This window comes from Pleurodeles waltl, chromosome 2_1, assembly GCF_031143425.1.
Source record: "Pleurodeles waltl isolate 20211129_DDA chromosome 2_1, aPleWal1.hap1.20221129, whole genome shotgun sequence".
Taxonomy (NCBI): Eukaryota; Metazoa; Chordata; class Amphibia; order Caudata; family Salamandridae; genus Pleurodeles; species Pleurodeles waltl.
Window position 1 is genome coordinate 278,316,179 of NC_090438.1, and position 24,247 is coordinate 278,340,425.

The 24,247-nt window shown below is 43.4% G+C and overlaps 1 protein-coding gene across 3 annotated transcripts in view; it reads right to left on the reverse strand.

Moving 5' to 3' along the window:
• MCF2 (MCF.2 cell line derived transforming sequence) overlaps positions 1 to 24,247 on the reverse strand; it is a 795,890-nt gene that overhangs the window by 343,582 nt on the left and 428,061 nt on the right. For all 3 annotated transcript variants that reach the window (XM_069212449.1, XM_069212451.1, XM_069212450.1), the window contains 2 exons: positions 12,864 to 13,013; positions 11,628 to 11,752 (listed from right to left, as the gene is read on the reverse strand). In XM_069212449.1, coding sequence (XP_069068550.1) covers positions 11,628 to 11,752; positions 12,864 to 13,013 — 275 coding nt within the window. The remainder of the gene's footprint in view (positions 1 to 11,627; positions 11,753 to 12,863; positions 13,014 to 24,247) is intronic.

Here is a 24,247-nt window from a genome sequence, read left to right on the forward strand (position 1 = left end):
ATGCAGAGGGGATTAGCAGTGGATGAGCATACATTTTTTGCTGGTACAAAATGTTTGAATTTCCTTTGTAAGGGTACAGAGCCCTTTTGCTAAGTTGCTCTGAATACTATGCGTGGTGGTTTTAATGCAATCCTTTCTTTTACTGGAAGCCAATGGAGCGCTTACAGAGCTCTCCAAAAAAGATGAAAGTCTTAATCTACTCAGTGCTGGCTTTGCAGCTGCTGCTTGTACTCGATATAGTCTTTTTCTTGAGTATTCAGGCGCTCCTAATAGCAGAGCATTACAGTAGTCGAGTCTGCATAGGATAGTACATTGTACTGTCAGTGTCCTTGAAGATGGAGGTAAGATAGTTAAGATTTTCCTTAGATTAAGGAGCAATGCAAAGCATATTGCTGCCATTTTATTGACATGGCTTTCCATAGATAGCTTATTGTCGAAATACAAACCAGCATTGCAAACCATCTGAGATGCTTCTAATTTGTCCCCACCTGTCAATGCTAAAAATTGGTAGGCAGTTCACTTGAGAGTTTATAGGCGGAGCATCAAAAATTTAACTTTTATCTAACTAAACCTTAAGGAGTTGTTGCTCAGCCATTTCGCAATATCCTTTAGACAGTTATAGAATGACTTCAATGACTCTGATATATCATTATAGAAGGAGAGGATCAACTGAGTATTGCATGTATAATTAACAAATCGGATACCATCAGATCGAATGAGGGTCATTAGAGGATGCAAATAGATAATAAAAATAATTGGGCCTAAGGCCGAGCCCTGGGGTACTTCCCGGTCCACTGGTTTAAACTCAAAGTAAAAGCGGGGGAGTGAAATCACTTGAGTTATATCTCTTAACTGTGATTTAAACCATTTCAGTAATATCCCATCCACTCCAATCTTTACTAATCTGGGCAGTAGTACCTTATGGTTAACCGAGTAACATGCGGCTGATAGATGAAGTAATATCAGAACTGCCATTTGACCTCTAGCTACTGTCATCTGTAGTTTGTCCATGGCCAAAAGCAAAGCTATTTCAATGTTATTCTCTGGTCTAAAGCCAGATTGCTCTTCTTCTAAAAGAGTACAATCTTCCAGATATGTTGCCAAGTTCTTACCAATATATCATTCTAAAATTTTCCCTAGATTGATAGTTGCGATATGGTTCCATAATTACTAAATACTGAAGGATCAGCCAAAGTCTTTTTCAATAATGGAGTTACTAGTGTTTTTTCTAAATATGAGGGACTTGCCCTGTTTCCAGAGATTGATTACAGATCTTCTGTAATGCAGGATATAAGTAATCTGCCAACACCTTACAGATTCTTGGCAGTATCAGGTCTAATAAAGAACCTGATGAAATAGGAAATCATCAGATCTATATGAATGCCTAAGTCATAGGTTCAAAGGATTCTAGCTGACTAAGTACACAGGTCCATGGCATCAGCCTAAATGGTATTTTCCTCTGATGACTGAATTGTCCTTGATAAAGTAGTTTTTATGTCTACTGTGATCTTCTGAAACTTGGCCTCAAAAAGATTGATAAATCATCACATAGCGCTTGGGAAGGTTTAACCATTGTTTAATCTGCTCTGAATCTAATAGCTCCCTAGTGAATATCTTTTTTTTAGCTATTAGCCACCTCTCAGATTCCCTTAGTGCACAAACTCTCTTTAGCCTCGCATACATCTTTTTTATAGTCATTTAACACAGCTTTTCTGTTTATCTTCCTCTAAGTAAAGTCTACACCATTTTGTTTCTAACTTTTTAAATACTAGTTTGGTGTCCTTTAATGCATCTGTGTACCGTGGTGCTGATAGTCTTTGACAAGTTTTATCCTTTTAAACAGCTATCACCTTATCCAGCATCTCTGAGATATTTGCATGTTATGATCCACTGTCTCCAGATCATTAAAACAAGTTTCCTTGTCAAATAGCTTTCCACCCTCTGGTCTATTCAATGTATGCCTTGCTTTGTCTTGGTTGATTCCTCATCCTGGTCTAAATGTTTTGGTCCCTTAATATAAAAGACCACCTACCAATAATATAATCTACTGAAATTAATTGTTGTGATGAAAAAATAGGATCTATTATATGTCCACCCTGATGCATTGCACCTTGTACTAGTTGTTGTAGACCAATTACCTCACAAGACTATCAAACATCTCTAAAATGTTCATCCTCTGCCCATATATTAAAATCTACCCAATAGAAAAAAATTAGGGGTGCATGAGGGCCAGATCTGAGATAAACTCAATGAATGGATGTGTAAAGGAACTTACAGGGCCCAATAGTGGATAACACAGGATTCCTGAAAATACACTTCTATTTTTTGCTTTCCATGTGAAACACAATATCTTGGCACCTCCATTTTATCCTGGTGGAAAATGGTAATATCCCATCTCTCTTTAAAAATGATGGCTACCCATCTCCCTTTTTTGTCCTCCCTTGGTCGATGCAGGACTTTGTATTCTGGGGGACATGCTAAACTAAAATCAACATTTGAGTCATTTGATGCCCATGTTTTAGTGGTAAAGAGAGAGTCCCAATTATTAGTCTCTAAAAGAATGTTAACCTCTGATGAATGTCTAAGCACCAACCGTGCGTTCAAAAGCCCACATCTGAGCTTCACAGGTTTTTCCTTACAATATTAGCGGGGATCAGTAGGTTCTTCCTCCAAATTAAATATTTCCTCTCTCAATTCACCCTGTATACAGTTCTAAGCTATCTGTTTTAGTTGTTTACTTGAGTAACTGATCCATTCCCTTCACATTTGCTTTCTTTGCCCATCTGGTTCGGTAGAGCAATCAGCAGCATGGCTGGTGCTGTGCACGGTCGGTGCACGGACAAGCAGAGACAGGCTTGCACGGTCATGTCAGAGTCTGCCTTAAATGGACCTTCCTTGATCGAGACAATAGACCACTAACAAAAAATGTGGCTGTCAAGTGTCTCTCTTAGGGCAGTCTAATTCAAATTCCAAGTCATCACTATTTAAAAAACCTCATCCCCCCTTCACCATGGGAGTTTTTGCACATGCTGTGGGGTAATTTTTCTTTTTTTTACTGACCCTCACTGCCAGGACATACCTGGTGCAGATAGACATTAAAAAAAAGCCACCCAGCTGTCTGCTCTAATGGGTGGACGGTCGTGTGTCTTACCTCTGATGGCTTCTACTCCATCGGAGGAGGTTTTGCACCAAAGGAGTAAATGTTCCCAAGTCATTTTAAAACTTGTGGTCTGTCTGATCCAGAATTGGGCAGTCGGAACCTGAGTATAGTGGACAGGGTATAATGTCACTCCTGCAACTGATTCAAACTCTAAATCAGCTCCAGAGGTGCACATATTGCAAATCAGTACCGACTCTGCTCCTCATGGTAACAGTACATCCTGGCCCCTAGTCATCTCACTCATTCAATATGTGACCCACTGCTTTTTCAGTTGGGATTTATATAACCAGCATCTCACTGACTCAGCTACATCTCTGTCCAGTATATATACCACGGAAGTACTTTTGAAAAAAAAACATATTTTTGTTTGTCTCATACTCTTATGCATAAATGGCTTGTCCACAGTGTTTCCATATACAGTATTGAATTTTCAGAAGCCATGTTTCATACTGTTCAGTCCTTTGTCATTTTCCAAATTTTTCTCATAATAGTGGTGGCTCATTAATAGCTCTCTTAGTGATGGTGTTTTTCTATATCTGATTGGTATATTATCAAAACTACATGTACCCCTTGATGAAGTGCCACTGTTTTTCAAAACTAATTTTGCTTTTTGATTATTCTTTATTGCACATGCTGATTAATCTGATTTTCTCTGCTTTGCTTTCGATTGACTTAGAAGTGGTGCAAGGCAAGGAAAATGTGCAGCCATTTTAAAAGCAAGGTATCCAGTCACAACTTTCCAGACTAAGGTCTCAGTACATATTCTGAACTCCCTTACTAAGTAAAATACTGTATAGTCTTGTGGCAAAAAGATGACTATTCAGCTGTTTAACAGTATTTGCACTAAACTGCAGTTTTCTTCAGGCGGCAAAATAACATGTTGATTTAGAAATAGGACTGAGATGATATTAAGACTGTCATTGGGAAACGAAAGTGTGTTAAAAAATGTAAATATTTAAATTATTGAACTGTAAATTGGAGCAACAAGCTTGTGTTACATAAATTGCCTAGAAGCCAAGAGTGGCTCAGTAAACAAATAGTTGACTAATCATGTCACTATTTGTAGTGACACACTGTTTGGAATAACAGAAGTCCTCTTTTTAATTTCCAATGTGTTTGCAGAGTTTCTTTGTATAGATTTTGGGGACTGTTTTTTTTTCATTTGTATTATAGGTCAATTCTTATGTTGCTTTGACACAAGTCCCACTGCAGGACATGCACAATGAAAATTTATCTCCCAGGAGATCAGGGGTAGGAGCATATATCAACCAGTTGTGGTCATGATTTTGAACTAAACAAGGTGGGGGTCTTCGACCCAGGGCTAAGAAGATCGCATAGGGACTTCTTGCCTCATTCACGAGGGGCTGCAGTCAAACTTTTCCACCACTGAGTGGTAGATTTTTTCCCTGCAAAGTGCAGGTCTTCTGTCTACTGGTGCCAATTCATGTAGGACAGCTAGGACCTCATTACCTGTCCCTGCAGAAGGACAATGTTAGAGACAATAAGGCGGTCATTACAACCCTAGCGGACGGTGTTAAAGCGGCGGTAAGACCGCCAACAGACTGGCGGTCTTTTTTTTAGTATTATGACCATGGCGGTTACCGCCATGGTCATCCGCCGCTTCACTGTTCCGCCCGCCAGGGTGGAGACGACCGCTGGGCTGGAGAGCTGGGTCTCCAGCCCGGCGGCCGTCACAATACCACTGCCGGTATTTCGACCCGGCTTACTGCCGTGGATTTCCAGCGGTAGGAACCGCCATGAAATCCATGGCGGTAAGCCCTATCAGTGCCAGGTAATTCCTTCCCTGGCACTGATAGGGTTCTTCCCCACCCCCCACCCCGACTCCTTCCCCTACACCCCCCACCACCCCTGCCACCCCCCAAAGGTGGCAGGGCCCCCCTCCCCACCCCGACCCCCAACATCACATAACTCACACACACACAACACGCACGCAGGCACCACCAACACACATACATGCACACACACCAACATACATGTCTACATCCACACACTCAGTCAGACACGGACACCCATATACAGACATACACGCACACATCCATATAGACATACATACAGACATACACGCACTGATTCCCAACACACGCAAAACACCCGCAAGCATTCACGCACTCGCACCCCCCTCAACATACATAGACGCACACCCCCATGCACCCACACAACACACAACAACCCCCCGCCCCCCTAACGGATGATCGACTTACCTTGTCCGTCGATCCTCCGGGAGGGGACGGGAGCCATGGGGGCTGCTCCGCCGACACCACACCGCCAACAGAACACCGCCGCGCCGAATCACAGGATGTGATTCGCTGGGCGGTGTTCTGTTGGCGTGGCGGTGGAGCAACCTCCACTTCCCCGCCGCCCGCCAGTATGGCTGTTGGCGGCTCTCTGTCATAAAAAGGACGGAGAGCAGCCAACAGTCATAATACGCCGAGCGGCAAACTGCCACTACTGGTGGTCTTCCGCACGGACGCCGAGGTTGTAATGACCACCTAAGTCCCTCTACGAAGCACTGATCTCATACTCTCACAATCAGTGCCCGCTGAGAATAGTTTCTGATAGTGTTCTGACACTGGACAGTGCCACTTTAAGTAAACCTAATTTTTTATCATAGAGATTGCCATGATTTCAATGTAACATGGGATTAAAGTGGAGTGACATGATAAATGTATACATATAGAGCGATAAATGGCAGTGTAAATTGAGAGAAATAATCTGTGTACACATAGACAAGAAAGTAAATATGACTTTAGATAATAATGTTGCTTGCAATTCTACATGGAAGAGAGGCTAAGAAATTAGGGATAGAGAAGTTATTTTATTATTGCACCAAGCTGTGGTCAGACCACGTTTGTTATAATGTATTCAATTTTGGGATCCACAAATGGAAAGAAAAATATCAGAAATGGAAAAACTGGATTTTGAGAAGCAGTCCATCCTTCAAAGGTCCACTCTTCTCCTATGTTTAGGCACTATGGTAGTTATTTTCTCACTACATTGCTTGAAAGCCATTTTTCTCCAAGACTGATGATGGCAATCATTTTTTTCTCATATTAAATTGGAGTCAGTCATGATTCTCAAGTTAAAATTCACATGCCAAGAACATTGTGTTCGAAAAAGTATTAATTATAGAATTCGTGTGAATTATGGGAAGTTCTCAAAAGGACAGCTGCACAGTTTCACACACAAAATACAGAAAAGTAATGTGAGGGAACCTATTTGTCCATAAGATAATATGGTGAAAAAAGTGATAATAAAGGCTCAAAGCAGAATAAAAGCAACGGATGTCCATGCAACTAAATTTGAATGTAACTTCTTAGGTGTCAGAATTATGAATGATTAAAAATGTGAATAATGATTTTATTATATTACACAGCTATGTGGTGTGTGTTTTTCAGCATTTGGTAAATGTCAAAGCCATGATAGATTTTCAGGAACACACATGACACAAATTTACATACGAAGATTCTACTATGAAGTAGTTGAGAATTAAAGGTACCTATTGGCATATGGCTGATACTGGAAAACAGTAATTTATTGATGCTAAGCATAGCAATGTTGAGATCCCATCAAATAAATTACAAATTGAGGATGGTGTGCTGAATACAAATGTTTTATTCATACTAGGCATACAGTCATGTAATATTTTTCTTCTGCAGAACAGTTGACACACATTACCGCCCCTGGTGCTGTTAAGCATGGAACTTTATCAAGTCATTCCATGTCAGACCAGAATGGAAAAAGCAGCCAGACTGCATTGCAGATTACCCCACACCGAGCTCCGTGTCAGTGCATGTGGCATCTCACTGACATAATATATTTCATCTGCTGGGTCAGATATGACACGAGCTGCGTATCAAAATATACCCTTTGGCTCTCAAACCACTCCATAGTAACTTTACACACATGCTGAGTTAAGGGTAATCCACCTTGACCAGATACTTCCTTAGTGACTAGCATTATGAAATATGTGTCAAGGTGCCCTAAAACACCCTTACCGTCACAATAACATCCAATGAATCATTTGCATAGTCAGAAGTGAGCTTGAAAATAAATTGGATATGGCTCAAGTCTCTGCTGTTAGACATAATAGACCAATACATTTGAGATATCATTGGGCTTTGTATGCATATAAGTGGGTCACATCTAAACTTGATAGATACTCTGTTTATGCACTAAACATTAGTGAGAACAAACAGTAACATACATTAATTTAAAAAGATTTGTTCACTACATTAATATTTGTATCCAATGACAACAAAAAATATGGTATCAGACTCTTGGACAGACTCTCTTTCAGTCTCCCTCATATCATATGATTTTGAACAAGTTGTTTTTCTGTTCATCTTTGGAGAGACATTGAGGAGCACTTTTATTAGAGTCTTTAATTTATTGGTACTCACACACCTATAGCATTCTGTTAATTAGAAGAAACTAAGTACCCCCCTCTGTTTACTTCCAATTACAGTATGTCAACAAACATTGGTGCAAATGCTCAAAAATAGCAGCATCTGTCTTCCATAATACCTCTTTCATTCCACCTGCTAGTCTCGTTATCGATGCTGGTTTGCACTAAACCTACAGAAGATGTATTTGTTTAGTTTATCATAGAATATAGTAAATGTGTTATTAAACATATTGCATCATGTGCACCGTTCAATAAGGCTCCACCTAAAATTATTGTATTTTATGTTATTATGCTCCTGCATAGTCCAGATATACTATGGAGTGAAAATCCTAACATACTGGTGTAGGAGAATTCCCCTTTGTGTGTGGTAACCTCCACATTTTGCTAGATTTTATTACTGTTGTTTAAACACTGCATACTGGGCCATGGCTCTCAAGTGCCTAGTACATATGCTGTGACCCCTAAAAAAAAAATTCTTTGGTTATACTCTTAATTGGCATAATTTGACTCACATGTCATTAGCAGACTGCCGCACACTTTGTGGCACTACTAGAAAGACAGTGAAAAACTTGACTGCAGGCCTACCACTGTAGACTGGCTTTCCAGTTTTAAAACTGCAACTTCGCCCTGTGAAAAATCTTCCTCTTAAATATTAAAAATCGGATATGTAAAGGTTTAACGTAAAACATGTTCTTACAACGACAAGGCCCCAAATGATAGTTTGACTATAGCATGGTTACCTGTGCCATAGGAAAGCACTAAAACAGAACATTAAAATTAAATAATGTAATCTCCACTTAAGAACCAACTACATAGTTAATTCATGGACTTTTTAAAATATTAATTACAAGCCCAATTCACGGGTGAAGTAAAGTTTGTGCTAAATATTTAACAAAAAGTACTTTTACAAAGACACCTTTTGCATACCTAAAGCTTCTAGAAGCCCACTTGCATCAGCTTCAAACTGTCACCTGTGAGCTGAATAGCACCTTCAATTAGATGTGAAGTTGTTCATAGAACTGAGGCAAAGGTCTTGGACGTGGGGAGGTGTACTGTTCCTCCCACAGCATGAACATCAGGGTAGTTCCAAGGAGCTAATTAACTTCAAAGAAGCGTACCATGTCACAGAGGATGTAGCTAAACACCCGGGCCTGTCCTCTTTCTTGGCCCTCTAGTCAGCAAGGCACCAATCCCAGTGGGAGATGCGCTGCTAGCAGAACCAGTTTGAGAGACCACAGTTGAGGGGTTGTTAATGTTCATGTCCACAACTCTGAGGTGGGCAGAAGAGCAGTGCACAAGGGAAGAAAGGTTTTGATATTTTAGGTGTAGGTAGGGAGGGCACTGTGGGATCGTTTGCAATAGGCACAAAGGAATTCCTGCACAAGTGGGTATGAGTACCCGTGGGAATGTTTTCCCTATTGGTTATAGAGGTGCTATAACCATGTGACCAGTGTTTCACCTCAAGGCTCCGCATTACCACCAGTGATCTTGAACTTCTACATAAAACTTCTTCAAGAACTATAAACAGACAAATAAAATCAAGATCCATCAATACAAGAATGATACCTAGGTCAACATCAATGAATTAGCACCACAGCCAGTGTGTCATGGGCCCTAGAGCAAGGAAGGAAATGGGACCTTGTTTGAACTTAAAAATACAGCAATAATCTGGGTTCAGTGGGTCCCTTACGCCTCTGAAGCCCTGTGCAACTGCACCTGGTGCACCTGTGTAAGCTACACTCCTGTCTGAAAACAACATCACAGTTTGATGGATTATCTCCCCACTATTAAAGATCTGATATCAAAGGTAAATCTGAGGTTTTACCCACTGAAGACTCAAAATTTACTAACAGAAGGCATCCATAGGTTCAAGGACAGCTTTTTGCAAACATCAACCTGAGCATAAACTTCCAGACCAATATTACAAGAAAGACACAGACAGCATGAAAATAACTTTTCCATAGACAAAATCAGTTGCTAATACACTAACCGTTTTGTACCTCAAACGGGGTAAAACAATGATCACTGCTGTCACAGAGTCCCACAGAGTACCCCGAGGAGCACTGTCCAAGTAGCAGCACTACTCTTTGAGGGAAAACAGAGATTTCCTTTTCAAGTAACTGCTCTGACATCCCCTGCCCGCTGACATTAACTTCAAAGCCTGCTGCATCATTTCAAAGCTGTGAACTCCACCATTTCACAGTACCCTGCACGCAACATAAAGACCTTCAGGGTCCTATATATCTGCAACAGGAACATCACCAGCCTAGACACCAAGAAATGCAAGAAAAAGGCTTCTTCTGCTATGCACAGTGAATCTGAAATTCTATCCTTACAGTTGTAACAATCTCACCTCCCTTCCACTTCAAGAAGTAACTAACAAATAGACTACTGCACCACTGCCTCAGCTATAGGCAGTGGTGCAGTAGACAAACAGACAACATGACTGCCATAAGCTTCATCTGCTTCTCCCATATTGGGCATCTTCCCTGACCCTGCATATTATGCCATTCTTTTATAGGTAAGTTCATGTTACACACTTACACATACAAGGGGTGTGATGCTGACATAGGTAAAATGTTAATGTTATTATTGCTGTGACTCCAGTGTGGAAGGAACTCTTTGGCTAACTGTGAGAACAGATGCGAGCTGTGGGCCCTCATCACAGATAAAACTATAAGTTACTGAGGTAACAGATTCTTTGCAATCTCTAGTATGTGAATGGTCATGAAGCATTATAGCTGCGTCCAGAAATACAACTGTGGTTCTTTCCTTAAAGAGGAGTGCCTCCTCTATTGGAGTCCAGAGTGAATAAAACATTCTATGTAGATGGATCTGCATGGGTATTAGCACACTGCTAATCAGCCCTCTCTTCACCACATGCTATTGAATTTAAACTGCCAAAGAAACAGCGGAAATATTGACCCAGGGAGCATAAATATCACAGATCTAACTCTTTTTTGGGCATACACAGTTTGCAACAAATATGAACTATTTTATCCACAACAGTGCAAGTTTCCCAATTCGATTTTACTCTTAAATTCCATTTCTACAAGTGAATATCATCTTGGATGCATACCAAAGGCATAATTCACCAAGAAAGACACATGAAGTGACAATAATGGGAAGGAACTTTCTCTGGGCTAGGGTTTCACCACTGACATTTAACCATCAATACAACAAGAACATTAATATAGTATTGGATTATCTATATTGTCCATGCAGGGTGAATATCTTTGCAGACAGCTTACTACATTTGCTTTACAGACATAATGTCACATTTGCTACCACAGATGATGTTCCATTAGAAGCAAAAGAAGTCTAGTTAAAAATCACTCAATAGAAAAGTATAATGTATTTGCCACTGTGCTATAATAATGTTGAATAGAATGTATACATTTATTCATTAGCTCCGGTCGTTATTTTGTCAAATAAATGTCTTTTATTTCTATTGCCAGTCCCATGAGAAAGAAAATCAAACATGCTTTCTTTTGACCTAAGTATCACTGAAACTTGAAGGAGTTTGATTTGTCTAGTCCAAATTACACAAGGAAAAAAGGAGGGGGAGCCATGAACATGTTAGGGCATTGGAACTCCTTTCATCCACATGAGATATCTGTCTAATGTATTCAAGGAGGTACTGGGTCGGACATACACTCCCCTAACTTTGAAGGGTTTGCGCTTCAAAACAAGCACACGAGCTATGTGAAGGTGCTTAGGTCAAGACCACATGCAATAGACACCAGTTGAGTAACCTGGTATAGTTCAACCCTACCCAGAGAAAACCAGAGAAAATAGAAAGCTACAATAAAATAAATGAAAATCTAAATTGGGCTTGATAGCCTCAACTAATCAACAGAACAAGTTAAGCTTCATGTGCATGAATTAACAAAACATGCATGAGGACCTTTAAAAATGTGTGACAATTTGATACACAAGTGATATTTACGATGAAAGAAATTGTATTTCATTTTTTCTAAATCTTTGAAGATGAATTAAGTAACAGAAGATTTATTTTGTCTTTTGTTGTCAGACACTCACCTATGTACAGTCTCCCAGTCCACTTGTCTTTCTCTGCGAATTTCAAGGTCTTCTGTACTGTTAGGAGACTCTTCCAGGTTATGCAAAAGCATATTTCCTTCTTTTGTTACCTTCATAATGTCATCCTGAGTGATATAAAATGCATATATTATGTCAGGATATCACAAGAACTTCCTGAAGCTTATTCTTCATACACACTTGCAAACTGATTTAGACTTTGACTGGTGACATTTCTGCCTGTGAGTGCAAACATATCTGTCATATCAAATGTTCCTCTGGTAGAGGTTTATTTACCAATCTGTTTGTATCCACCATAGAAGGAACCCCTTCATTTAAAGAACGTCAGTGGACAATCCAGCAATACTGTCATTACAGGTGGCATTTTAGCACAGCCAGTAGAAATTTACCTCCAAACTGGAAGTGCCTTGCCAGTTGCCAAATATCTAGCCATACTAGCCAACTGGATTTGCACCACACATACCATAGTGTAAATATCTTCCACCATTTCTGTGGCAGTCTTTCATTAAGCTAAGTAGGCTAAACACCAGTCACTCTAGATTGGGCAGATGATTCGCCACCATGTCTTCCGAATTCAAATCTGGATCTTCGCAGATCCGATGATAGAGCTAGAGGAGTCCCTCATCAGGCCATATCTACCACCCAGGGCAAGCTACATATGGTAATTAAACCACAACATGGGTAGACCGAGAATCTGGTGGTTTCTTTTACAGATTCTCTATCCTTCACTACAGGAATGCACCTCTCCTCATGGATACTGTTGTCAGCTCTCCCAGTTGTCTGCTGAAGGTGCAACCGCATCCTGAAAACCTTTAACGGAAATCAAATGTTTCTTCAGGAATGGGGGGCTCTGCGGACCGCCAAGAGGCTTCTGTGAAGAAGCTGGAGCTTTACGTGTTAATGAGAGTCTCACGCCCACACTTCTGCACAGCTAATATATGATGTGGTAAGGAGCCCATATTGGTGCTCTCTTCAAAAGGTGCCAGAAGAAGTGTAAGTGACCTACGCCCTCATGAACTCACAGTCTTTGATTATAGCGTGCTGGTGAATAAATAAGGATATTTGTTGATTAACCGTGGTATAGAATGCCAACAACACTGCAAATACAGAGAACTCACATATAATTCAGCATGAAAAGTCAAAGTCAGGCAATGTAACTTTTTTAAATAAACACATAAATATTTCAGTAGCCCATACATCGAATGCTATCCAACATACCTTCAGCTGGCAGTATCTTTGAGTGTGCATGGATAATATGCATTCAATGGGGTATATGTCCTCTGGTAGCTCTGCTTCAGCCAGCTCTGTCCCAAAAGCCTGAAGCATCTGAGCAATGTCCTTCACTGTCAGTGCAAAACTTTCAATGGCCTGGAGAAAGAGAGTTATCATTAGACCAGTTTTATGGATGTATAAGCTATCTAGAAGTACGTTTGAAAAGCATGTTGAAAGCGATAACTGTACCTATGGAGCATGGAACTGCTGTACATAAAGGTAGATTTAAAATGAGACATGTTACAAGATAAACCAAATGACCGTCAGTGTATCAAGTGCGCTCATCAATATACGATGTTATCTGAGACTCGTTTCTGAAGCACTTTTATTCTAGAGTTCACATTTTGCACAAAACAGGGTTCACGCAAAAATGTATGCCATTTGTTTTAGGAACCACTGGCTTTTTTTCGGTTAGTTTTGTATGAAATGTGCAAAAATCGGTAAAAAAATAATTTTGAAAAGCATGTTCTGCCAAATAAAGAGTAAAGACCTGAAGTAGTAAGTCCTTTGCTTACATGTTTCGTCTTATTAATTACCGTTCATCCTTAAGATTAAGGGAATGAGTGGAACATACAAATTATCAGTCAGAAATAACTCAAAGGCTCCGTTTATAGTATTAATTTAAACTCTTCACTCCCTCGAGCATACACGTTTAATATAACCTTGTATCCTACTGCCGAGTCCTTTACCAGTTGCTAAGACCCCGAACCAGCGTTATAAGCCAAACATTAAACTCATCCTCCTCCCACTCATGTTTCATTGTTAAATATGCCTCACCAATAGACTGTTTAGTGTCCTTGTTTATTTATGCACATTCTACTTAACTGTTTCCTATGTAACTGTGTGACATGAACTATGTTTCTTTTTTATTGATTTATGCATGAGCTAGCCTGTATGCCAGAAGGATACAGATGAATTTTCTGTCACAATAACTTTTACATTCAACATCTTTAAGGTAACTGTGCCCCCCCCCCCGCAATCCAACCCTCTGCCTCTATGAACTATGGGCCAGATGTAGCAAAGGGTTTTACCCATTCTGTGTCTATGGGAAAATGTGTTCGTACATATGGCCATATGTTTCTTAAGCCTGCGATATGTACCTGGTGTGATACAGCAAGGCCAGAGCATGCACTTAAATGGTGAAGTGTTGTATTCTTTCTTGCATATAAAATGATTAGTAAAACAGTGCCAACTAAGATGGTGATGATTCACGTGTATGGTGCATTTTGGTTGATCACAAGTGCTATCAAGAATGGCCACAAACAAATCAAGGTTTTTTGGCTATTTTCATCTTCAGTTTCATCATTGTTATGATTCTTTATTTCAGAAACCTTTTGTGGATGAATATTAGCACACACAAAGTGATCTCTTTTTTACTCATTTGGGGCACTCCCTTCCGATTGCGGGCAATTTTTATAAGATGCCAAGAGGCTACCAGAACCACAACAGTAACATTTCCATGGTTGGATTCATCAGAACTGAAAGCACTGTCTTAACGTTTTGGTTTGCCACCGTCATGTCTGGGTTGTGTATTAGCATGCACAAGATTCACTTCATTGTCACAGTCTTCTGGTTTCTTGAGGGTTTTCACACCTTTTGCAGAACACTCACTTCTTTTAATGGTGCTGATGACTTTGTCGAGGCTTGGATTTGTGTGGCACAAAAACTACTTTTCCTGAGCCTTGATACACACTGTGTGCATGACCACTTGGTCTCCAATCATTTCAACAGTATTGCCAAATGCACAGGTTGATGCCAAAATGCACAATGTTGGGTCATATATCTCGACTGTGTCACGTACAGCTTGGTATCTATAATAAAAGCTGTGACATTCCATTAGGATGCTGACACTGGTGTCAAAATGTTCCTCTATTATTTTCCTGGTCTCTATGTGGAGGTCCCACTTTCTATCCCCTTCTGGTTTTTCAACTGGTGCTAATTATCAAATAACCATCTGCCCTGAGCATCTAAGCAGTTATAAAGCAGTGCCTGTTTCTGCTGGGTGCTATACTGAGTTCTATCAATGTCGACAAGTACATCTCAAAGCTCCTCATCTACTGACTCCAATGAGCTCTGGGTGACCCAGGCTGATCCAGGAAGGTAGCTTGCATAGCCACAGCATTCATTACCCCAGACATGCTGTGCCAAAAGGGAGAATTAAGGAGAGACTTGGCGAGCTTGCTGTTCAGTTATGTGGTGATCCTTGGAGATGAAGGTAACCAGGCGTACGTATGGCGTGAAGTATGCAGTTGTGGACGCCTACTCTATTGGAGAGGGTCCTTATGTGCAACAAGTCGCAGGTGAAGATATGCATTATTACAGCATTTGATGTAAGGGTATGTAATGGGTTCTTTATCCCTGAAGCACATAAAAGGGATATTGGAATAAGATAACAGGCGCAGAAGGTAGGTTTTAGTTATTTTATTCGTGTTTTGGTTTTTAAGGATGGCTTTTTATCCCTTGTTTTGTTCACACGGATAACGCACTTGCAATCCAGAAATAATTAACAAAAAAAAAGTTCCCCCTTGTTTTTTCTCTTTCAGGGTTTTGGTGGTAGTCCGTGAGTAACGCGGTCCAGCCTTGGGAAGGTCTCCGGTCCTCCTCTTCGTCAGGGGCCCGGCTCTCCAAAGAAAATAGAAAGGAGGATAACAAAACAGGTAAGTGGGATATATATATAAAGTAAGTATATAGGGTTAGTAGGGCGGTGAGGGGGGGGGGGTAGGTATAAGTGAAGGGAAGTAAGGGTTTAACTGCCCGTTGGTTTGTGATTCCCCCCTATGGGTGTTCTCAGACCTTCTCCTCCTTGTACAAATCCTCTGGTGGGTGGTTTTTGTGGGGTTAGGTTTTATTTTAGGGGCCTTTGTTATATGGCCTCCCCTTCCCGGCAGGACCTCCCTTCCTTTCCCTTGGCTCCCCTTTTCCCTAACAACCACCCTCTAGCAAACCCCCAGCTGCGGTACGAACGTACCTGAGGTGACCACGCCCCTCCTGGGACGTGGCCGGCACTTTGGCAGCCTCCCGGCTTCTCTCCGACGGGGGCGGGAGAGCCCCGGGGCTCTCCTCTCTCTCTCGGGGTCTTGGTTCCTTCGGCGGGTTCCTTCTTCTCTGTCATCGGCGTCCCGGTCTCCTTCTCCTCCGGTCGCGCACGTCGAGACACCCCTTCCGTCTCCTCTCTCTCTTCGTCCTCTTTTGGTCCGTCTTTTCTTTCGGTTGTCGTCCAGACGCCGAAGGCGTCTGACGTCACAGGCTCGCGTCCGTTCCGCACAATGTCCTGGAAACCGGCGTCCGGAGACGTCCGGTTACACATCCCCTCCCTTGAATGGGGCTGTTCGAGCCCCAAAGGTCCCGGGAACCGGGATAAATAGTCAGCCTGTCCATAAGATCACCAGGGAGATGGCAAACCTGGAAGGAGAAAGGTTGAAGCTCCATAAACCATCTCAATATGCGACTGTTAGTATCTTTATACCTCGATAGCCAGGTGAGGGGAGCGTGGTCCGTATATAATAGAAAGGATCTTCCCAGGAGGTAATATTGGAGGCTCTCAAGTGCCCACTTGATGGCGAGACATTCTCGCTCAATAATGGGATAGTTTCGCTCCCTGGGAAACAGTTTACGGCTAATAAAGACCACGGGGTGACTAATACCTTTCCCATCTTTCTGAAAAAGCACGGCCCCCAGACCCACGTCTGAGGCATCCGTTTGGAGGTGAAAGGGGACAGTGAAGTCAGGACATTTTAAAATCGGTTGGGTAGTGAGGTATCTTTGGAGGGTACGGTAACTATGGGATTGTACGGGGTTTAAATTTGTGATATTTTTTTTCTGTCCTTTCCTCAGGAGATCGGTTAGGGGAGCGGCCACGGTGGAATAATGGGGTATAAATCTTCGGTAGTAGCCTACTAAGCCTAAGAATGAGCGGACCTCCTTTTTCGTTGTGGGTGCCTCTATCCGTAGGATGGCTTCAACTTTACTCATTTGTGGTCTAAGTATACCTTTCCCTATATGATATCCTAGATAAGAGATCTCATTGAACGCCAATCGGCTTTTGGAGGCATTGGCTGTTAACCCAGCCCCTCGTAACGCTGTAAAGATTTTGGTTAAATGTGTCAAGTGGTCCTCCCAAGTCTCGCTGTGGATAACGATATCATCCAGATACGCGGCAGCGTATCTGGTATGAGGTCGTAGAATGGTGTCGATGAGACGTTGGAAGGTGGCGGGTGCCCCATGTAACCCGAAAGGGAGAACCTTAAAATGGTATAACCCAGAGGGGGTAGAGAAGGCCGTTTTCTCTTTATCTTCTGGCGTCAAAGGAATCTGCCAATAGCCTTTGGTCAAGTCGAGTGTAGACATGTACCTAGCTTTTCCCAACTTCTCTAAGAGTTCGTCTACCCTTGGAAGGGGATAGGTATCAAACTGGGATATAGAATTGACTTGTCTAAAGTCAATACAGAAACGTATGGACCCATCTGGCTTTGGCACTAATACCACCGGGGAACACCAGGGACTCTGGGAAGGCTCTATAACGCCTAGGTCTAACATCTTTTCTATTTCGTTTTCTACCAGGATCTTTCTAGCTTCTGGGATACGATATGGTCGTAGGCGTATGACCTTGCCAGGTGGGGTTATGATTTGATGATGTACCAGCTTGGTCTTGCCTGGTATCGAGGAGAACACATGGGCATGAACATGGAGGAGCTGATTTAATTGCTCACTCTGTTGGATCGAGATTTCGCTATTTATGGGAGGCACCTCGTTTCCGCTAGGATGCTCAGTGGGACACCACCCTATCTCTAACTCCTTAACGGTGTTAACTAGGCATCCCCTGGTTGGTTCTCCTTGTGGCTCTTCCCACTTTTTCAATAGATTGACATGAAAGATCTGGGACCGGTTGGAACTATCTGTGAGCTGGATCTTATAGGTCACGGGGGTTATTACCCCTATCACTTTATAAGGTCCCTGCCACTTTGCCAGCAACTTGTTGTCTGAGCTAGGGAGAAGCACTAACACCTTATCACCTATGGTAAAGGTCCTTAATTGGGTATTCCTGTCGTAATATCTTTTCTGCTTTTCTTGAGCCTTTTCCATATGCTCCCTTACATTTTCCCACACATTTTGGATGTTGGTTTTTAACTCCTGGGTATATTCTAAGAGGGATTTTTCTCCGTCCTCCTCCTCCCACAACTCGGCAGCCATATCTAACAAGGTCCTGGGCTGTCGTCCGAACAATAATTCAAATGGACTATGGCCCGTGGAAGCTTGTTCATGGGTCCTGATAGCGTATAACACTAAGGGGAGTTTTCATTCCCAGTCCTTACCTGTCTCTGAAATAGATTTCTTTAGTAGAGTTTTCAGAGTGCGGTTATACCTTTCTACCAAACCATCCGTTTGAGGATGATAAACCGCTGTCCGTAACTGTTTGATCCCCAGAAGTTGACATATTTGTGACATCAAGTTGGACATAAACTGGGTACCTTGGTCTGTTAAAATTTCTCGGGGAAAGCCTATTCGGGAGAAGAACCCTATCATTGCATGAGCTACGCTCTTGGAGTTAATACTGCTGAGTGGGATGGCTTCTGGATATCTGGTGGCATAATCCACTAATACCAGTATATAACGGTATCCTCTAGAAGAAGGTAGGAGAGGACCTACAATGTCCATTCCTATTCTTGAAAAAGGGATGTCTATAATGGGCAACGGTTGTAAGGGGGCTCTTCTTTTGGGACCAGGATCAATCATTTGGCATTTGGGACATTGCTGACAAAACCTCCTAATCTGTGAAAAGACCCCCGGCCAGTAAAACTTCCTCAACAGATATTCTTCCGTTTTTTCCCTGCCATAGTGACCCCCCCCTGGCTGGCTATGGGCTAGGTGTAGGACTTGGGGTCTATAAGGTTCGGGGACTAATAGCTGCTTCTTTTCTTCTCGGTTATTACCAGTGACACGGTACAACAGGTTTCTGATTATGGTAAAAGAGGGGCTTTTGTCTTGGGGTTCCCGGGGTCGGGCATTTTTCCAGGCATGGATCAAACTCGGATCTTCCCTTTGACAACTACGGAATGGGGGAAGGTCAGTAAGAGTAAGGACCTTTGTAATTACCCTATCTGGACTCATGTTTCCTTGGGCAAAGACTCTTCGGGTTTCTCTCTTTTCTTTTCGGGAGGGTCGGTATTTAAGCACCGGTGGTGTTATTGGTGTACTAGAAAAAGGAGCTCTTTTCCACCACGTGCTCATGTTTTCAGAGTCTTTTGTACTGTCAAGAAGTTCCGAAAAGTCAGGGAAGTCGGTTCCTATGATAGCTTCTTCGACTAATCGTTCCACCACCCCCATCCTGATGGGGACTTCTTTTCCATCCCAGGACAAAGTTGTCCAGATTAGGGGGTATTCTCTTGTATCTCCATGAATACAACATATGGATACTGTAAGCCCTGAAGCAAAAAGGGGTTTTTCCAATAAATCAGCACGAATTACAGATTGGCTGCACCCTGAGTCGATGAGCGCTACTGTGGTTCTTCCATTGATAACAAGTCTCTTCTTGTATCGGGTTTCCTTTCCCCCTGTATAGAAGACTCTCCCCCTGGTGACTCCTATTTCCATCGGCTCTGACTTTTCTGACTTCAGTGGGCAAACCCGGGCGATATGTCCCCACTCTCCACAGCTAAAACACTGTGGTTGTTGCATATAGGGTCTTTCTGGACCTCGTAATTTTCCCGGATCCTCGGTTGGTTTTCGCCCTAGGGATGGGGAGGGTCCGAGGTTCTGTCGGAGGGGGTTAAGTGTTGGCCGTACGGGAGGGATTTTGAACTCGAGGGAGCGGTGAAAGGCACAGGCTAATTCAATAGTGGTGTTAGTGTCTGGACTTGGGTGTTGCTTGATCCAATTACGGGTATTGGTAGGTAGAGCATCTAGATATTGTTCTAGGAGAACAACCTCAATGATATCCTCCCTATTGGTCCCAATGGGACCTAGCCACTTGAGTCCTAAGTCCTTAATTCGAAAATATAGGGCCCGGGGATTCTCGGAGGGTCCCCACTTGGCTTTCCTAAACCGGACCCTATAATGTTCTGTATCAAACCCCACCCGCTCCAGGATACTCTTCTTAATATCCTGATAGGGTGTCGTTCCGCCGGGGTTTACCGCTTGATAAGCCGCTTGGAGAGTTCCTGTCAATAACGGGGCGATGTATTGGCCCCACCTATCCGGGGGCCAGGTGGCGGAAGTAGCAACCCGCTCGAAATTCGTGAAAAAGGCATCCGGGTCTTCGCCTTCCTGATATCGCTGCAGGACCGAACTGGGTACGTTCGGATGTACCCGGGTAGTGGCAATAGTGTCCGTGAGGTTTTTGATTGCAGTCTCATGGACCAACTGATTGTTGGCCATGATAGTGGCCTGACTTTTCAGAGCGCTTTGTAGGGCCTCCCTTTCCACTTTAGCCTCCTTCTGCTGCTCTTCCCATACTACTTGCAGATGCCTCTGCCCTGCGGCTAGCTGCTGCATCATCTCCGATAGGCTGGGTGTGCCCTCCATCGTCTTTGGTTACCTGTAGTTATTCCAATATCCCACTTCTGACACCACTGTAATGGGTTCTTTATCCCTGAAGCACATAAAAGGGATATTGGAATAAGATAACAGGCGCAGAAGGTAGGTTTTAGTTATTTTATTCGTGTTTTGGTTTTTAAGGATGGCTTTTTATCCCTTGTTTTGTTCACACGGATAACGCACTTGCAATCCAGAAATAATTAACAAAAAAAAAGTTCCCCCTTGTTTTTTCTCTTTCAGGGTTTTGGTGGTAGTCCGTGAGTAACGCGGTCCAGCCTTGGGAAGGTCTCCGGTCCTCCTCTTCGTCAGGGGCCCGGCTCTCCAAAGAAAATAGAAAGGAGGATAACAAAACAGGTAAGTGGGATATATATATAAAGTAAGTATATAGGGTTAGTAGGGCGGTGAGGGGGGGGTAGGTATAAGTGAAGGGAAGTAAGGGTTTAACTGCCCGTTGGTTTGTGATTCCCCCCTATGGGTGTTCTCAGACCTTCTCCTCCTTGTAGAAATCCTCTGGTGGGTGGTTTTTGTGGGGTTAGGTTTTATTTTAGGGGCCTTTGTTATATGGCCTCCCCTTCCCGGCAGGACCTCCCTTCCTTTCCCTTGGCTCCCCTTTTCCCTAACAACCACCCTCTAGCAAACCCCCAGCTGCGGTACGAACGTACCTGAGGTGACCACGCCCCTCCTGGGACGTGGCCGGCACTTTGGCAGCCTCCCGGCTTCTCTCCGACGGGGGCAGGAGAGCCCCGGGGCTCTCCTCTCTCTCTCGGGGTCTTGGTTCCTTCGGCGGGTTCCTTCTTCTCTGTCGTCGGCGTCCCGGTCTCCTTCTCCTCCGGTCGCGCACGTCGAGACACCCCTTCCGTCTCCTCTCTCTCTTCGTCCTCTTTTGGTCCGTCTTTTCTTTCGGTTGTCGTCCAGACGCCGAAGGCGTCTGACGTCACAGGCTCGCGTCCGTTCCGCACAATGTCCTGGAAACCGGCGTCCGGAGACGTCCGGTTACAGGGTACATGAATGTTTTAAATGTACAGTGTTAGAAATGGGGTCTTTGGTTGACAGTCAGGTTACCCCCTGTTCAAGCAAGGACCCTGACTCTAGTCAGGGTAAAAGAGAATCACCCTCAGCTAACCCCTGCTTATCCCCTTGGTAGCTTGGCAGAGCAGTAGGCTTAACTTCAGAGTGCTAGGTGTAAAGTATTTGTACCAACACACACAGTAACTCAATGAAAAACACCAAAAAATGACACACCAGTTTAGAAGAATAGGAAATATTTATCTAAACAAAACAAGACCAAAACGACAAAAATCCAACATACACAAGTCAAGTTATGAATTTTTAGAGATTAAACTAAAAAATAGTGCTTAGAAACAAAAATGCTTCGATGAGATGTTAACACGGCGTCGTGAAGGAGTCGTTCCCAACAAGCCGACACCAGTGGCGCCGGACACGGAGTCGTGTAGACCCCCAAGTACACTACCTTTGGTGAAGAGTGAAAACAAGCCGATGCGCGAAGTCGGGGATCGCGGCGTCTGTGCGAAACGTTGAATCCGTGCACTTTGAGCGGCGTCGGTCACGACGTGGTGCGGCGACTTCCACGGAGTCGCGGACTTCAGCGGGGCTGCAGCGGCGTCGGGCCTGCAAAGAGCGTCGCGTTCCAGCGAAGGTCACGGCATCGGGTGCAGGCGGCGTCACCGGATTCAGCAGCGGCGTCGGTCCGGAGTCGTCCGAAGTCGATTTCCTTGGATTTCCACCAGCTTTCCTTTCAAGGGCCCAGGGACTGGATAGGGCACCCCTTGTCAGAGTAGGAGTCTCTCCAGAGACTCCAGGTGCTGGTGGAGAGAAGTCTTTGCTGTCCCTGAGACTTCAAACAACAGGAGGCAAGCTCTAAATCAAGCCCTTGGAGATTTCTTCACAAGATGGAAGGCACACAAAGTCCAGTCTTTGCCCTCTTACTCTGGCAGAAGCAGCACTGCAGGCAGCAGTTCTTCCTCAGCTATCAGCTCTTCTCCAGGCAGAGGTTCCTCTTGGTTCCAGAAGTGTTTCTAAAGTCTGTAGATTTGGGTGCCCGTTCTTATACCCATTTTAGTCTTTGAAGTCACCTTTCTTCAAAGGGGACTCACACCTACTTGTGAAATCCTGCCTTGTCCAGGCAAGGCCTCAGACACACACCAGGGGGTTGGAGCCGGCATTGTTAGAGGCAGGCACAGTCCTTTCAGATGAGAGTGACCACTCCACCCCTCCCTCCTAGCAGAGATGGCTAATCAGGAAATGCAGGTTACACCCCAGCTCCCTTTGTGTCACTGTCTGGTGTGAGGTGAAAAACAACCCAACTGTCAAACTGACCCAGACAGGGAATCCACAAACAAGGCAGAGTCACAGAATGGTTTAAGCAAGAAAATGCTCACTTTCTAAAAGTGGCATTTTCAAACGCACAATCTTAAAATCAACTTTACTAAAAGATGTATTTTTAAATTGTGAGTTAAGGGACCCCAAACTCCACATGTCCATCTACTCTCTAGGGGAATCTACACTTTAATCATATTTAAAGGTAGCCCCCATATTATCCTATTAGAGAGACAGGCCTTGCAACAGTGAAAAACGAAATTGGTAGTATTTCACTGTCAGGACATATAAACCACATTACTATATGTCCTACCTTATCCATACACTGCACCCTGCCCTTGGGGCTACCTAGGGCCTACCTTAGGGGTGCCTTGCATGTAAGAAGGTTTAGGCCTGGCAAGTGGGTACACTTGCCAAGTCGAATTTACAGTTAAAACTGCACACACAGACACAGCAATGGCAGGTCTGAGACATGATTACAGAGCTACTTATGTGGGTGGCACAACCAGTGCTGCAGGCCCACTAGTAGCATTTGATTTTCAGGCCCTGGCACCTCTAGTGCACTTTACTAGGGACTTACTAGTAAATCAAATATGCCAATCATGGATAAACCAATTACATACAATTTTACACAGAGAGCATATGCGCTTTAGCACTAGTTAGCAGTGGTAAAGTGCTCAGAGTTCAAAAACGCCAACAGCAACAGGTCAGAAAAAATAGGAGGCAGGAGGCAAAAATATTGGGGATGACCCTACATAAGCAAAAAAGTCCAACATAGAGGCACAATGTTTTATCTCAGTGTGGGCATCTTTTCTTGCCCTGAATTCATCCCAAGGCCTGTACAAGCAATGGCACCAGGAAGGAGGTTCTTCCTAGGGCACTGCTGACAGTAGGAGCAATCACTGGAGAAAGTGGGTCTCAGATTAGGGGATGACCGTCCATGAGGTGAGAGGAACAGTAGCAGTGGACATGCATAGATACACAGGGATGGGGAAGAGGAGCCAGGGGGTGGCCCAATGCAGAATACAGGGCCGGAAAAGTGGAGAAGGATCCGATGGACTCAATGGTGCAGGTATGGGTACTCAGGACAGGACAATCCAGCTCTCATCACCAGAAAAGCCTGTAATGGCGATAGCAGACCAGGTTAGGAGCACAATGAACTTTATCCCCCCAAAGGTTCCATCTCCCTGCAGAATGACAAACCATCACCTACCAACTGCCAAAACATGCTTCAACATTCTAAGAGGAGGAGGTGGGAATGGGAGTGGGAAAGACCACAAAGGGGTTAACACACTAAAGCTGCATCTACAATCAATTATGAATAAACATCATGCTGCATTTAATGTGTCAGATGTCAACATTGAGCAGTTCTAACCAATAATCAGGAAACAAAGAGAAGCACGAGTTGGCATCAGCTCACACAAATTAGCCCAGCTTAGGACTTTTTTGTTACAAAAGCT